Source organism: Anomaloglossus baeobatrachus, chromosome 1 (assembly GCF_048569485.1).
Source record: "Anomaloglossus baeobatrachus isolate aAnoBae1 chromosome 1, aAnoBae1.hap1, whole genome shotgun sequence".
Taxonomy (NCBI): domain Eukaryota; kingdom Metazoa; phylum Chordata; class Amphibia; order Anura; family Aromobatidae; genus Anomaloglossus; species Anomaloglossus baeobatrachus.
This window is the reverse complement of record NC_134353.1, coordinates 280,358,978-280,376,756: the sequence shown is the minus strand read 5'-3', so window position 1 is coordinate 280,376,756 and position 17,779 is coordinate 280,358,978. Positions and strand designations below refer to the sequence as shown.

Sequence of the window (17,779 nt, the reverse complement as noted above, 5' to 3'; positions counted from 1 at the left end):
ACCCCCACACAATCCTATGTGCAGCCCATCACCCAGTCCTGTGTGCACCCCCCTAGTCCTGTGTGCAGCCCCCCCCCAGTCCTGTGTGCAGCCCCCCCCAGTCCTGTGTGCAGCCCCCCCCCAGTCCTGTGTGCAGCCCCCCCCAGTCCTGTGTGCAGCCCCCCCAGTCCTGTGTGCACCCCCCCCAGTCCTGTGTGCAGCCCCCCCCAGTCCTGTGTGCAGCCCCCCCCCAGTCCTGTGTGCAGCCCCCCCCAGTCCTGTGTGCAGCCCCCCCCCCAGTCCTGTGTGCAGCCCCCCCCCCAGTCCTGTGTGCAGCCCCCCCCCAGTCCTGTGTGCAGCCCCCCCCCAGTCCTGTGTGCAGCCCCCCCCAGTCCTGTGTGCAGCCCCCCCCAGTCCTGTGTGCAGCCCCCCCCCAGTCCTGTGTGCAGCCCCCCCCAGTCCTGTGTGCAGCCCCCCCAGTCCTGTGTGCAGCCCCCCCAGTCCTGTGTGCAGCCCCCCCAGTCCTGTGTGCAGCCCCCCCAGTCCTGTGTGCAGCCCCCCCCAGTCCTGTGTGCAGCCCCCCCCAGTCCTGTGTGCAGCCCCCCCCAGTGTTGTCTGTGCCTCCCCCCCAGTGATGTCTGTGCCTCCCCCCCAGTGATGTCTGTGCCTCCCCCCAGTGATGTCTGTGCCTCCCCCCCAGTGATGTCTGTGCCTCCCCCCAGTGATGTCTGTGCCTCCCCCCCAGTGATGTCTGTGCCTCCCCCCCAGTGATGTCTGTGCCTCCCCCCCAGTGATGTCTGTGCCTCCCCCCCAGTGATGTCTGTGCCTCCCCCCCAGTGATGTCTGTGCCTCCCCCCCAGTGATGTCTGTGCCTCCCCCCAGTGATGTCTGTGCCCCCAGCCCCTCCAGTGGTGTCTGTGCCCCCAGCCCCTCCAGTGGTGTCTGTGCCCCCAGCCCCTCCAGTGGTGTCTGTGCCCCCAGCCCCTCCAGTGGTGTCTGTGCCCCCAGCCCCTCCAGTGGTGTCTGTGCCCCCAGCCCCTCCAGTGGTGTCTGTGCCCCCAGCCCCTCCAGTGGTGTCTGTGCACCCAGCCCCGCGTGTGGTGTCTGTGCCCCCAGCCCCATGCCCCCAGTTAATTAATTGCTTCACCCAATATAGCAGGGTCATTTAAACATTGATAATTTTGTGCGGCCCCCGAAGGTTGGTAGAAATTTCCAAATGGCCCCCGACAGAAAAAAGGTTCCCCACCCCTGCTTAAACTGGACATATTTCTGAACACTTTGTACTTTCTGGAAACTCCAAAAAGGTTCTGGATTCCTGGTCACTTCACATTTGATCCTTCTCAAATCTTTGGTAGTTAATGTGTTTATATTTTTCACATCACTTTTTTTTGCGATAGCTCTATGATCATGACCCAATATCTTAGCAATGTCAAGAGTGCGGCTTCCCTCTGTAAGACTTGTAACAATTCTTGACTGCAGCGATAGTTAAATCTCTTTTTGGCCCATTTTGCCTCAAGAAAACAAGCTGCCTAATAATTCTGCACATCTTGATATCCTTGTTGTTGATATCCGTAGCCCTCATCATCCCTTATTATACACATACACATCACCTGATATGCTTCATCCAATAAGCTTTCACTTTGAAACAACTTGTAGTTGGAAAATCTGCATAAAAAATGATGATATGATCAAAATACTCACTTGTATAATAATTGCGCACACAGTGTATATAGAGATTAGGGCAGGGGCAGACAAATTATTGGTGCAGCCTGTGCAGCCGCACTGGAGCCCAGTGGGTTAGGGGGCCCATTACTGCTTCCAAAGCAGGCGGATTTGTTCTTTTTGCTGAGTTATGTGTCCGCCAGTGGATTATGGTGATATGAGATAAATGATATTCAGTGTATCTGAGGTTAATGATTGTTTCTGTCCATTCCTTTCATACATTTCTCTTTTGCTTTTCCAGGATTGGACTCTTTGTGTGCTCCATTCCTCTATTTAAATTTTAACAATGAAGGTAAGTGACTGGTATTTTTCATTAAAGTGTAATTCCAAATACGAGCAGTGTTTGAGGTTTAGGTTCAACATTGTGTGCTGATGAATTTCAGTTTATTCTTCTCTTTCCTCCTTGTTATCCTTGTGCAAAGGTCTGCTCCATATTAATGGCGCCATTTTGTTAGATCTTCTAGTTTGTAGGGGTACTGATTTATACTGCCGCTAAGGGGTCTTTTATGTGGGGTGATTATCCTTTAAAATAATAATTTGGCCGAGGTTCCTAATCATTGACCAGTGTAAACAAATTGAGCTATCAGCAAAAATTGATTTGCTTCCTTAATTCTACCTGCCATAATTGACCGTCAATAATCCCTGTAATCTTTTCGGGTACACTTCCATCTACTAGTAATTAGAGTCAGGATTGATAGACAAGTGATCTCAAAAATATGAAAAAATGTAATAATATATGTGACTGCTATTGCATGTCAAGGCATGCCTTTTAAACCTTTAACGACCGCCGATACGCCTTTTAATGGTGGCAGAAGAGGGTACTTATTCCTTTGCACCGCTTTTTAATGGCGCTCAGGAAAAAGTGTATAGCGCCCCCCAGCGTCATAAAATCGCCGGCATTTCAGCTACCGGGGGTAGCTGTAAACCCTAGGGATCAGGGTCGTTTTTTCCGGTCCTCGGTCACGTGATCGCCGTTACAAACCGTGTAACAGTGACTACGTGAAAGTTAATGCAGCCCTGGAAAAAAAATGATTTATCTCCCATCTGGCATGATCAAACATGTCAGATGGGAGATGAATGTCCTCCCCCGGGCCCAGGTGTGGCCAAAGTCTTCTCACCCTCCCCCAGTCCGCGTCCTCCGTCCTAGTCCGCCCTCCGACGATCTAAAATGGCTGTCGCTGAACAAGTGGTGTTCCCACCACATTCATCCTTCTTCTTTGATTTCTGTGCCATCTGACATGATAGATGGCACAGAAAGGTCCTCCTAGGTCACCCCCTGTGAGGCTGTCGCCCACCCCCCGGTCTTCTCTGGTCTCCCCCGTTACCTTCTGCAGCGTCGGTCCTCCGCGCCGCTCCTTCCCCATGTCTTCAGCAAAACGAGTGTTCTCCGCAGGGAGAATAGAGCTAAAGTCAGCAGCGGCCCAAACCTAAATCATTGTTATGGGCAGCTGCATTCTCCCATGGACAACACTCACATCTCCACAGACTCAGTGTTGCCGGATTGTGGGCACATAGCCTAAAAGTGAGAGATTTGCTGCTAGAGCAACGTTTTTGTGATTCGCCTGGGGGTTCAAAATGCTCACTATACACCTGAATAAAACCCTTGAGGGGTCTAGTTTCCAAATTGGGTTACTTGTGGGGGTTTCTACTGTATAGGTTCCTTAGGGTTTTTGCAAATGCAACATGGTGCCCTCAATCTATTTCAGCTTTTCCAAAATTCAAATGCTGCTCCATCCATTCCAAGCCCTCCTGTTTGTTCAAACAGTGGTTTTTGGCCACATGTCTGATAGGATATCCCTGCACTCATAAAAAATTGAATAACAAACTGTGGGGTCCACTTTTTGTGTTTTCTCTTGAAAAAGTGAGAAATTTGGTGCTAATTCAAGATTTTTGTGAAAAAAATAAAAATTTCAATATGACAACCTAAGGTTATCAAAATCTGTGAAGTACCTGTGGGTTCAAAATTCTCAATATACCACTTGATAAAATCATTGAGGTGTCTAGTTTCCAGAATGTGGTCACTTGTAGGGGAGCTCCACTGTTTAGGCACCTTAGATGCTCTCCAAACGCAACATGGCGTTCGCTAATTATTCCAGCTAATTTTGCAGTCAAATGGCACTCCTTTCCCTCCAAGCCCTGCCATGAGCCCAATCAGTTGATTTCCAACACATATGATGTATTGGCATACTCAGGAGAAACTGCAGAATACATTTTTTGGTGCATTTTTTTCCTGATACCCTTGAAGAAAAGAAAAAAAAAGCTACCGTACTTGGTTGAAGTAACAATTTTGTGGTAAAAATGTTTTCTGTTTATTTTCACAGCCCAATGTTATAAAATTCTGTGAAGCCCCCGGGGGTTCAAATTTCTCACCAAACATCCAAATACATTCTTTGAGGGGTCTAGATTCCAAAATGGGGTCACTTGTGGGAGGTTTTTGCTGTTTAGGTACCTTGGTGCCCTAGAAATTCAACATGGTACCCGCAATCTTTTTTTAGCCAAATTTGCTTTCCAAATTTCCAATATTGCTCCTTCTGTTCCGAACCATCCCATTTGTCCAAACAGAGCTTTCTGACCACATGTGGGGTATCAGCGCGCTCAGAAGAAACTGGGTAATAAATTTTGAGTTCCATTTTGTTGTGTTACTTCTTCAAAAAGTGTAGAAATTGGCACAAGAGCAACATTTTTAAGTAAAATAGATATATTTTTTTCATTCCACATTGCTTTAGTTCTGGTAAGGCACATAAAGGGTTAATAAACTTCTTGACTGTGGTTTTGAATCTTTGAGAGGTGCAGTTTTTAGAATGGGGTCACTTTTGAGTATTTTCTGTCACCAAGGCCTCTCAAAGTCACTTCAAATGTGATGTGGTCCCTAAAAAAATGGTTTTGTGAATTTTGTTGAAAAAATGGGAAATTGCTGATGAACTTTGACCCCTTCTAACTTCCTAACCCCAAAAAAGTTTGTTTCAGAAATTGCGCTGATGTAAAGTAGACAAGTGGGAAATGTAATTTATTAACCATTTTGTGTGACGTAACTCTCTGGTTTAAAGGCATAAAAATTAAAAGTTTGAAAATTGCTAAATTTTCATCAAATTTCCAATTTTTTTCCACAAATAAAAGCAAAAAATATTGTCCTAAATTTAGAACTATTATGGACTGCAATATGTCATGAAAAACAATGTCAGAATCACTGGGATCTGTTGAAGCGTTCCAGAGTTATAACCTCATAAAGGGACACTGGTCAGAATTACAAAAAATGGCCTGGGCATTAAGTACAAAATTGGCTTCGTCCTTTAGGAGTTAGGCATTAGAACTCTATTTGTGCTTTTGGTTTTTTTTGTTTTTTTTGTTTTTTGGGGTTTTTTTACAACTGTATCTTCATGTTTAAAAAGATCAAGTAGGTTGTCTGAAAAAGAAACCTATTTATTTTCTGTCATTCATATGTTACTTAATTTTTGCAGTCATGGATCTGCTATGAAGGGAAGATAAAGGGATAGTGCTCTTTCGGTGTGTTTTTGGTTTTTTATTCACTTGACCCCTTGATGAACGCAAATACGCCTCTTCACGGTAGCTGATGAGGCATTTTATTCTTCAGTGCTGAGGAACAAGTGAATAGCGCCTCTGCTGGTTAAAACCCCACAAGTGTCAGCTGTATATGACAGCTTACTCCTTGCAGTATTGGCCTGGATTGGTTTTAGATCCAACTGGGGCTGAATAACCCCTTAAATGCCACTGTCAATCACACCAGTGTCTAAGTAGTTAAAAGAGGGAGAGGGCGCCCCCTTTAGTAACATCGGCTCCCCGCTATCATCAGGCTTATAGAAGGGCGTAACAAGCTGAGTTAGTGAAGAACTGACAAGTCTCATGCACTGCAGTCCAAGAGTATTGCAATGTACAAGATCAGCCATATACATGTCCCACAGTTGGACTAATTAAAAAAACAAATGATGTACAAGATGTATAGAAAAAAACCCCTCAAAAGATACACAAGTATGAATGACCACAGATATGTGTCCACCTAATCTAAATCACATTTTTGTGGGATTTGCATATAAACCCTAACGTAAATGCTAAGCCTAGAAATCAAAAATGTGATCCTGGCCTTCTATTGGAAGCAATTAAAAAATGTTATGAATCCCAAAATCTTTGGTCCATCATCTATCACTGGAAATATAAGGGGTTTACTCATTACTTGAGATGAGCGGACCCATGGAAGTTCGGGGTTCTGCGGGTTCAGCTGGATTTTACTGTATATAAAGTTCAGTTTTGGACCCAGATTTGACCTGAACGTTACTGGAAGTCACTGATTGGCAGTTCGGCTCTCTGCCCAAATGCAGCCAGCCATAAACAGGGCACTTCAGGGGGAGGGAGGGTTTTTTGTGCACACTACATCTGCTAACTCTGATTTTACTCCCAGTGTGAGCCATTCAAACACTTAAAGCGGCTCTCAGTGAGCTTACCCAAGCACACCGATGCTTGCTCGCTCGAGTGGTTTACATAAGTTAAGCTCCCAAAATAAAACACTTTTTTTTTTGTTTTCAGTACAAGCACTGAACTTAAAAGTTCGGGTCCGCTCATCTCTTCTCATTACTGGTAGGACAAAGGTTCTGGAAAAGCAACAGCTCTCACCCTACAAATAAAATCCAGGGAAATCTGCACTCCCAAATTCAAATGCCACCATCACCATCCTTCTTATGCCTTTTTGTCCCTAAACCATTGTGAGTGACCACATGTGGTCATGGGGAAAGCCCACTTAACAATTTACGGGGTGCAAGTCTACAGTAGCAGAAGCTGGGTACAATGTGTGGGCACTAATCTGGCATATTTGTACTTCTCCAGAACTGAAAACACCTGTGGGGCCAAAGTAGTCACTGCAGCCATAGATGAATTCATTGAGAGGTGTAATTTCAACAATGAAGTCAATTTTGGGTTTTTCCTGTTCGTCTGCACCTTAGGGGCTCTCCCACTTTCTCCCGCAACTATTCCAGCAATATCTGTACTTCAAAAGCGCTCCTTGCTACTAAGCACTGCCGTATGTTCAAACAGTCTGATTACATATACGGCATCAGCGCGTTAGGAAGAAATTGTTCAACAAATTATGGGGTCCAGTTTCACCTATTAAACCTTGTGGAGTTGAAAAATATGCATCCAATAAAAAAAATTACATTTTTTACCCCCTAAAGGCCATCACACTTCTTCTGTCCAAGCCGCCCACAGCTTCAGTAGCTGCCGCCCACATCTTCAATCGCCAGCACCACAGTCCCTACTTCTATCACCGTTGCCTCTTTCCCTGAAATGAGACATCAGGGGGAGGTGATAGAAGCAGTGTAAGTGACAGCTGTGCCACATCATGGCTTCAGTCACTGCCCTCAAATGAATCGTCATGGGTGGCACTTGTGTCAGTGAACCTGCTTCTATCACCGTCTTCTAATGGTGATGGCTGTGATGGAAACTGTTGTAAATGACTGCAGAGACACCCCTTAAGGACATTATATTTCAGGACAGGTGATGGAAGCTGCAGGAAATTGACTGCAGGGCTATCCTCCTGTGATGTCCTGTTTGAGACTGCCCTCAAACAAAATGTCGCAATAAATAAAGCAAAAATGACAGATGTAGAGAGTAACTGTATAAGGAGAATGATAGGGAATTTTATGATAAAGCAGAGTACAAAAATCGTTAAGGCTTAAAGAAAATATCTATAAAGAGCATTATAGGTATTGGACAGCCCCTTAACGATTGTGGGCAGTAATATTACATCCATGCGGTCATAGTGTTAATCCCCACCGTCTGCCGTGGTCAGTCGGCAGCGATCAGCGCACATGTCAGCTGACTTATTCAGCTGACATGTGTGCCTTGTAGGCACGAGTGGAATTGCTATCCTCCTGTACCTGTTAACCCCTTAAATGGCACTGTCAAAATGTGACAGCGCCATTTTAATGGTGATTGCGGTAATTGCATACTCACCGGCCTCCATCGGAAGTCATGTGATGTGATCACGTGGATCCGATGGTTGTCATGGTAGCACAGGGTCATGTGATGACTCTTGTAGCTCACATGACTTGGGTCCTGTAACTAGCAGCCGAGTACTGCAGGTTACAAGAGATGAGCATTTTTCCTGATCTGAGAGGTGCTGCTCTGATTGGGAGAAAAGAATAAGTGATCAGACTGCTGATCCTTAGAGTCCAGTTTCACCTATTACTAGGGGGACTAGTAAAATAAAAAAAGTAAAAAAAGTTTTAAAGAAATTAAAAATAAAAAACATAAGTTCAAATCACCCCCATTCACAAAAAAAAATATACACCTTTTTGGTATTGCCGCTTTCAGACTTGCCCGATTTATCCAAATATAAAATCAATTAATCTGATCGGTAAACGGGCTAGCGGCAAAAAAATTCCAAACGCCAAAATTACGTCTTTTGGTCGCCTCATATTTTGCGCAAAATGCAATAACAGGCGATCAAAACGTAGTATCTGGACAAAAATTGTACCGTTAAAAACGTCAGCTCGAGATGCAAAAAATAAGCTGTCACTGAGCCATAGATCCCAAAAAATGTAAACGCTACGGGTCTCGGAAAATAGTGCTAAACGTGCGCCACTTTTTTGGGGCAAACCTCTGATTTTTTTTAACTCCTTAGATAAAAGCAAACCACCTATTCATGTTTGGTGTCTACGAACTCGAACCGACACCAAGACATCAGTTTCACCATATAGTGAACACATTGAATAAAATATCTCAAAAACAATTGTGCAGTTGCGCTTTTTTTGCAATTTTTCCACATTTGGAATTTTTTGTTGTTTTTTTCCAGGACGCTATATAGTGACACTCATGTTTTTAATTTAAAAGTAAAACGCGTTCCATGAAAAGCAAGCTTTCATATGGCCAGATTGACTGAAAAATAAAGTTACGGCTCTCGGAAGAAGGGGAGCAGAAATAAAAACTTGAAAATCAGCTGGGAGTGAAGGGGTTAAAACGACAAATTCGTGAGACTGAGAGCAAGTCCCATTGTGATCTGATTTTGAGGAATAGGACAAACAGAATGGGCCTGTTTGATGACCGATAAAAAAAGCGAACATCACACCGACTTCACCATATGAGTGCAACCTTCAGTTTATAAATGGCCTCTAAGTAGTTAAAATACTACAAATCTTGCTGCTAAATATTGTCTCTATAAATGGCTGACAATAGAGGATAGTTTGCATTTTGCTTTGCTAACACCTATGAGAATATCCTGCGTCTTTCCGTTCTTGAGTAGGTCCGTTCCCTCCTACTCAATTATGAATGATTTAGTTTCTGCATTGTGAATGACAGAGGTAACATAACATTGTATTGTCATATCCTCGGGTAATGGAGATGAAGGGGGAGCCATGTTTTTATAACACTCTTATTAGCCCATTATCTTTTTTTCCTGCCCATTCACTCAGATCTTTATTACTGGGCCACCCAAGGAGCATCATCTTCACCACGATGAATCTCATTAATGATGCTTTGCAAATTATTTGCATCTCCAATTCCACTTTTACCAACATATTGCGACTAATTGAAATGGCGTTTGATGGTTGATTGCACGTGTTATATGTAGAATGATGCCTTGCTGATTGACACACTCTTATTTTACCCGAAAGTTTGCATTTATGCCTTTCAATGAAATCCAATGTTTTTTACCATTGTCTAGGAATGTCTTGAATATTACCTTGTAGCAATGACAGTGTGTTAAACAACAATAAAGAAAGCCTTTAAAACATATATATATATATACATATATATATATATATATATATATATATATATATATATATAATTATTTTTTTTATCATTTCATGCCACCCACTTAATTACCTGTTTTTCTCATGTCTTTTATCACCCACACCAATTTGTATTACAGGACGTTGACTATGAAAAGGTTTATGTATATATAACTTTTCTGGCTGTTTTTTATTTTAGGTTTTGTCCATTAATATTGCAGTGTATTAAAGTCATATTTTGGCCTTGATGCCCATCAACTGTTGTCTTCTAAAAGTGCTTTTTTTTCTTAAATTTCTTAGACCATGTTCATATGTTGCATTGGCGATGCAACTTTCAGAAAATGTAGTAAAAATGCTTCACCGCATTTTTAGAGAATCACGACAAACATACACATCTGGAATGCATAGTGTGAACATGGCCTTCTACATTTTTCTGTTCCTTTTTATTATTATTTCTCACTATTAGGCCTTAGTTGAGCAGGAAACACTTGAACTATGGGATCCTCACTGTCCCCATATAGATTACTGAGAACCATCATCTAATTGTAACAGAATATTAGATTACAATTTAAAAAAAAAAAGTAATTGAAAAAAGCATGGCCTACCCCCCCATCACCCCCAGAAGTGCTCTGTTTATGGCTGGCTGCATGTGGGCGGAGACCCAAACTGCCCATTCAGTGACTTCAAGTGAAGTTCAGGCCAAGCCCGGGTCCAGTACAGAACTTTCTCTAAAGTCCGGCTGCACCCACTGAACCAAGCTTCCACGGGTTCGCTCATCTCTACCATTCACCCCTTAGTCGATTTACACCTTCTTGACCTGGCAACTCTTTTCAATTCTGACCATTGTCACTTTGAGTTAATAACTCTGGAATGCTTCAACATTTCCCAGTGATTCCAAGATTGTTTTCTTGGGCGTATTGAACTTCAAGTTACTGTTAAATTTAGGACTATAAGTTTTGCGTTTATTTGTGAAAATATCGAAAATGTGGCAAACATTTAGAAAATTTCGCAATTTTTAAACTTTGAATTTCTTTTTCGCTCCTAATTGGGAGACCCAGACAGTGGGTGTATAGCTACTGCCTCTGGAGGCCGCACAAAGAACTACACTTAAAAGTGTAAGGCCCCTCCCCTTCTGGCTATACACCCTCCCGTAGGAGTACGGATTCCTCAGTTTTAGCTTTGTGCGCAGGAGGTCAGACACGCACGCATAGCTCCATTGTTTTTAGTCAGCAGCAGCTGCTGACTATGTCGGATGGAAGAAAAGAGGGCCCATACAGGGCTCCCAGCATGCTCCCTTCTCACCCCACTGTATGTCGGAGGTGTTTGTAAGGTTGAGGTACCCATTGCGGGTACGGCGGCAGGAGCCCACATGCTGATTCCTTCCCCATCCCTTTTTACAGGGCTCTGGGTGAAGTGGGATTTACTGGTCTCCAGGCACTGAGACCGTGCTCCATCTACAGCCCCTGGAGAAGATGCTGGATGGAGCGGAGTACATCAGGGACATGGCCCTGCTTCCTCAAGGTACTCTGTGTCCCCGTGCATTTGGCGCTCACACCGCAGCATGCTGGGTGTTGTAGTGCGCCGGGGGACATCAGCGCTACGGCGCTTGTGCCATGGCCTCATTCAGCTTCGCTGAAGCAGGCACACTTCTGGGAATCGGTCGCGCCGGCCGCTGGGACTGCGGCGCGGCTGGCACTTGTGGTGCGCCGGGGACTTCAGCGCGGCCCGCGCTTTTACGGCGGCCGCGCTGATAACTCGAGTCCCCGGCTTTTGCGGCCTGCTTCCGTTCGTTCCCGCCCCCAGACCTGCCAGTCAGGAGAGGGGCGGGACGCTGGCCAGTGCATCAGCGCCGAGGGCTGGAGTCGTTTTTACATACTCCAGCCCTCACAATCGGCACAGAGGGGACACTGTTTCCCGCACTTTTGTTTGGAAACTCCCACGGACCGCCCCTCTCCACAGACGCCGGCAGCCATTCCTGCTGACACGCTGAGCTGCAGAGGGGAGCCGGGGAGACCCAGACAAGGAATTCTGCGCCTCTTACCCGCTATTCAGCGGGCGGTAAGCAGCCCTCAGGGCTCACCCCCTCTTGTGCCAGTAGTGTTCTTAGTATTTTGTTTCTACAAATACTTGGTATTACATAGCGCTGGTCGCCCTTTGGCTATAGACTCTCTCACATTGCAGAGAGCCAGCAGCATGTCGCCCGTAAAACGCAAGGGTGCCAAGGCGCAGACATTATATGCTTCCTGCACCGCATGTGGGACTTTTCTACCGGCAGGCTCCACGGACCCCCATTGTGTGCAGTGCTCGGCCCCTGCGGCGCTTGCACAGTCGGGACCTCTGCTGGACGTGACCCAGGGTGTACCACCTGTGAATGCTGTCCAGGTGACAGGAACTGAGTTTGCAGCTTTTGCTGACAGAATGTCTCTCACTATGTCACAAATTCTTGACACATTGCGAGCTAGGCCTGTACTTCAGGCCACGGACACTGTGCAATCATTGCCCCCTGATCCCCCTCAGCTGAATTACCACCAAGCTCCGGGACGGGCATATACACCTCAGGGTGAAGACTCTGACTCGGACGATGGCCCCGGGCAGCCTAAGCGGGCTCGCTATGACGGGCCTTCACATTCATCTCAATGGTCAGGATCCCAGCGAGATGAATCTATGGGTGATGAGGCGGACGTAACTGATCAGGATTCTGATCCTGGGACCGCTCTCAATCTAGATACACCAGATGGTGACGCCATAGTTAATGATCTTATATTTAACATCAATAAGATGTTAAATATTTCCCCACCAGCTCCTCTTGTAGAGGAGTCAGCTTCGCAGCACGAGAGAATCCATTTCAGATACCCTAAGCGTACATTAAGCACTTTTCTGGACCACGCTGACTTTAGAGACGCAATCCAGAAACCCCACGCTTATCCTGAAAGGCGTTTTCCTAAACGGCTTAAAGATACACGCTACCCTTTTCCCCCTGAGGTGGTCAAGGGTTGGACCCAGTGTCCAAAAGTGGATCCTCCAATTTCCAGGCTTGCAGCTAGATCCTTGGTTGCAGTTGAAGATGGAGCGGCACTTAAAGATGCCACTGACAGGCAGATGGAGCTCTGGCTGAAATCCATCTATGAAGCGATTGGAGCGTCATTAGCGCCTTCTTTTGCGGCCGTATGGGCACTCCAAGCTATCTCAGCCGGGCTTGCGCGAGTCGACTCAGTCACACGTGCATTTGCCCCGCAGGTAGCACCATTGACCTCGCAAATGGCGGCATTCGCGTCGTACGCGATTAATGCTGTTCTTGACGCTACAAGCCGCACGGCAGTGGCGTCAGCCAACTCCGTTGTTTTGCGTAGGGCCCTGTGGTTGAGACATTGGAAAGCAGATTCTCATTCCAAGAAGTGCTTAACCAATTTGCCTTTTTCTCGTGACCGATTGTTTGGAGAGCGTTTGGATGAAATCATCAAACACTCCAAGGGTAAGGACTCATCCTTACCGCAACACAGACAAAACAAACCCCAACAGGGGAAGGGTCAGTCTGGTTATCGGTCCTTTCGAGGACCGGGCAGGTCCCAATTCGCCTCGTCAAAAAAGACTCAAAAAAACCAGAGACGCTCAGATTCTTGGAGGTCTCAGTCACGCCCAAAAAGGACAGCCGGAGGAACCGTTGCCAAGACGGCGTCCTCCTGACTTGCGGTCTCCGATTCCCACACCCGCGGTCGGTGGGAGGCTTTCCCACTTTGGCGACATTTGGCTGTCACGCGTCAAAGACCGTTGGGTGAGGGATATTCTGTCTCACGGGTACAGGATAGAGTTCAGTTCTCGTCCGCAAACTCGTTTCTTCAGAACTTCTCCACCACCAGACCGAGCCGATGCTCTGTTGCAGGCGGTGGCCGCTCTAAAGGCGGAAGGAGTGGTGACCTCCGTCCCTCTTCAGGAACAAGGTCACGGTTTTTACTCCAATCTGTTTGTGGTCCCAAAAAAGGACGGATCGTATCGACCCGTCCTGGATCTAAAGTTGCTCAACAGACACGTAAAAGTCAGGAGGTTCCGGATGGAATCCCTACGCTCCGTCATAGCCTCAATGTCTCAAGGAGATTTTCTAGCATCAATAGATATCAAAGATGCGTATCTCCACGTGCCGATTGCACCAGAGCATCAGCGTTTCCTACGCTTCGTCATACACGACGAACACCTACAGTTCGTAGCGTTACCTTTCGGTCTGGCAACAGCCCCCCGGGTCTTCACCAAAGTCATGGCAGCAGTAGTAGCTGTTCTGCACTCGCAGGGTCACTCGGTCATCCCGTATCTAGACGACCTGCTTATAAAGGCACCCTCTCAAGAGGCATGCCAACACAGTCTGAAGGTGGCACTAGACACTCTCCAGAGTTTCGGGTGGATTATCAACTTTCCAAAGTCTCATCTAACCCCGACCCAATCTCTGACTTATCTTGGCATGGAGTTTCATACTCTCTCAGCGATAGTGAGGCTTCCACTGGACAAGCAGTGCTCGCTACGGACTGGAGTGCAATCTCTCCTTCAGAGCCAGTCGCACTCACTGAGGCGCCTCATGCATTTCCTAGGAAAGATGGTAGCAGCAATGGAGGCAGTCCCGTTCGCGCAGTTTCATCTGCGCCCTCTACAATGGGACATTCTACGCCAATGGGATGGGAAATCGACGTCCCTCGACAGGACTGTCTCCCTCTCTCAGACTGCCAAGGACTCTCTGCGTTGGTGGCTTCTCCCCACCTCATTGTCACAGGGAAAGTCGTTCCTTCCCCCGTCCTGGGCAGTGGTCACGACGGATGCGAGCCTATCAGGGTGGGGAGCGGTGTTTCTCCACCACAGGGCTCAGGGGACGTGGACTCAGGAAGAGTCCACCCTGCAGATCAATGTTCTGGAAATCAGAGCAATCTATCTTGCCCTGCGAGCCTTCCAACAATGGCTGGAAGGCAAGCAGATTCGGATTCAGTCGGACAATTCCACGGCGGTGGCGTACATCAACCACCAAGGGGGAACACGCAGTCGCCAAGCTTTTCAAGAAGTCCAGCGGATTTTGACGTGGGTGGAAAGCAGAGCGTCCACCATATCCGCAGTTCACATCCCAGGCGTGGAAAACTGGGAAGCAGACTTTCTCAGTCGCCAGGGCATGGACGCAGGAGAATGGTCCCTTCACCCGGACGTGTTTCAGCAGATCTGTTGCCGCTGGGGGACGCCGGACGTCGATCTGATGGCGTCACGGCACAACAACAAGGTCCCAGTTTTCATGGCACGGTCTCACGATCACCGAGCGCTGGCGGCAGACGCCTTGGTTCAGGATTGGTCGCAATTCCGACTCCCCTATGTGTTCCCACCTCTAGCATTGTTACCCAGAGTTCTCCGGAAAATCAAGTCCGACTGCCATCGAGCCATACTCGTCGCTCCAGATTGGCCAAGAAGGTCGTGGTACCCGGATCTGTGGCATCTCACGGTAGGCCAACCGTGGACACTACCAAACCGTCCAGATTTGCTGTCTCAAGGGCCGTTTTTCCATCTGAATTCTGCGGCCCTGAACCTGACTGTGTGGCCATTGAGTCCTGGATCCTAGCGGCCTCAGGTTTATCTCATGAAGTTGTTGCCACAATGAGACAGGCTAGAAAACCATCCTCAGCTAAGATCTATCACAGGACGTGGAAGATATTCTTAGCGTGGTGCTTGGCTCAAGGGTTTTCTCCCTGGCCATTTGCATTGCCAATTTTTCTTTCCTTCCTGCAGTCTGGGTTGGAAAAAGGTTTGTCGCTTAGCTCGCTTAAGGGTCAAGTCTCCGCGCTATCCGTATTCTTTCAGAAGCGCTTGGCACGGCTTTCTAAAGTACGCACGTTTCTCCAAGGAGTTTGTCATATCGTTCCTCCTTACAGACGGCCATTGGAACCCTGGGATCTGAACAAGGTTCTCATTGCTCTCCAGAAGCCGCCTTTCGAGCCTTTGAAAGAGGTTCCCCTTTCTCGGCTTTCACAAAAGGTAGTTTTTCTTGTGGCGGTCACGTCTCTTCGAAGAGTGTCCGAGCTAGCGGCGTTATCTTGCAAATCTCCCTTCCTGGTGTTTCACCAAGACAAGGTAGTACTGCGTCCAATTCCAGAGTTTTCTCCCAAGGTGGTTTCTTCCTTTCATCTCAATCAGGATATCACTTTGCCATCTTTGGGTCCGCATCCAGTTCACCAATTTGAAAAGGGTTTACATCTGTTGGACCTGGTGAGAGCACTCAGGATTTACATTTCTCGCACGGCGTCTCTACGCCGTTCTGATGCGCTCTTTGTCCTAGTCGCTGGTCAGCATAAGGGATCGCAAGCTTCCAAATCCACCCTGGCGCGGTGGATCAAGGAACCAATTCTTCACACATACCGTTCTGCTGGGCTTCCGATCCCATCTGGACTGAAGGCCCATTCTACCAGAGCCGTGGGTGCGTCCTGGGCATTGCGGCATCAGGCTACGGCTCAGCAAGTGTGCCAGGCGGCTACCTGGTCGAGTCTGCACACGTTTACCAAACACTATCAAGTGCATACCTACGCTTCGGCAGATGCCAGCCTAGGTAGACAGGTCCTTCAGGCGGCGGTGGCCCACCTGTAGGAAGAGGCTGTCTGACAGCCCGTTCATGTGGTATCTTTTTACCCACCCAGGGACTGCTTTTGGACGTCCCACTGTCTGGGTCTCCCAATTAGGAGCGAAAAAGAAGAAGGGAATTTTGTTTACTTACCGTAAATTCCTTTTCTTCTAGCTCCAATTGGGAGACCCAGCACCCGCCCTATTTGTTCTTAGGGTTTCGTTTTTTCGGGTGCACATGTTGTTCATGTTGTTTCTTAAGTTCTCCGATCTTGTTATCGGATTGAATTTGTTTTTGAAACTGTTATTGGCTTTCCTCCTTCTTGCTTTGGTACTAAAACTGAGGAATCCGTACTCCTACAGGAGGGTGTATAGCCAGAAGGGGAGGGGCCTTACACTTTTAAGTGTAGTTCTTTGTGCGGCCTCCAGAGGCAGTAGCTATACACCCACTGTCTGGGTCTCCCAATTGGAGCTAGAAGAAAAGGAATTTACGGTAAGTAAACAAAATTCCCTTCTTTTATGCCCTTAAACCAGAGTTATGTCACAAAAAGTAGTGAATAAATAATAATCCCACAATGTATACTTTACATTAGCGCAGTTTTTGATACATTTTTTTTGTTAAACTTTTAAAATTTTATCTTTATATCAGCAATTTCTAATTTTTCCCCCCAAAAATTACAAAACCATTATTTTTTAGGGATCACATCACATTTTGAAATGACTTTAAGGGGCATTAAAAGACACGTAAAGAGATGAACACTGCCAGACCACCGGCCAGATTTGAGTTCAAAGTGATGCCATTTGCCTCACTACAATGAATTTTCCATTGGGAATTTTGTTTGTGAATCACGTTTTTCAAAGATTTACACATAATCTCCAGTGTAAGAGCTCAGCATAGAGCGCAAGATAAATGTGAGCCAAGCCTTGCTGTGATCTTTTGGAGGCAGAAAAAATAAATCCACAGCAGTTTAAGAGTTGGCTTTATTACTATTTTTTATACTGTTCACTTACCGGTATAACTGATAGGGTGGCGTTATTTCTCAGATTTATGTACTTTTTTTTCTATTCGGCTACTATCACATTAAAAAACACTTTATTTTGTAGAAGAAAAAAAAAAGGTTTATGCATTACCAAATTTTAAATGCTATACCGTATTTTTCAGACTATAAGACGCACCAGACCATAACACGCACCCTGGTTTTAGAGAACGAAAATAGGAAAATAAAATTTTAAGCAAAAAATGTGGTCATGACACACTGTTATGGGGCGAGGATCTTCTGCTGACACTATTATGGGGGTAATATCCCCAAATTCTCTACTAAGGTACCCCATCCTGGTAATGATCCTCCTGCCTTGTGTGTATATATTTATGTCCCTCATCCTGGTGTAGCCCCATCTTGCTATATACTGCATCCTGGTATGTGCTCCCATCCTGCTATATACGCCATCATCCTGCTCATATACCCCCATCCTGCGGCACACACAAAAAAATAAATAAATGTTTACACTCACCTTTCCTCGTTCCACGCAGCGTCGCTCCTCCTCCTGTCTGTGCCGGCAGTGCTGTGTTGAGCCGGCCACGTTCCCTGCAGCACTGTGATGTATTGTCCTCCAGTCTGCCGGCGCGGCTGTGAAGACACACCTGCGCACAGCGATGACGTCATCGCTGTGAGCACCGCTAGTCTCCAGTCCACACAGCGCGGCAGGCAGACTGGAGGACATCGCGAAGCTGCAGGGAACGGTGAGTATACTGATTCACTGCACCC

The 17,779-nt window shown here is 46.5% G+C and overlaps 1 protein-coding gene across 1 annotated transcript in view; it reads left to right on the top strand.

The window, feature by feature from the left end:
• Positions 1-17,779, top strand: part of TBCK (TBC1 domain containing kinase) — a 516,545-nt gene that overhangs the window by 159,124 nt on the left and 339,642 nt on the right. Inside the window, exon 18 of the mRNA XM_075350453.1 lies at positions 1,943-1,993. Coding sequence (XP_075206568.1) covers positions 1,943-1,993 — 51 coding nt within the window. The remainder of the gene's footprint in view (positions 1-1,942; positions 1,994-17,779) is intronic.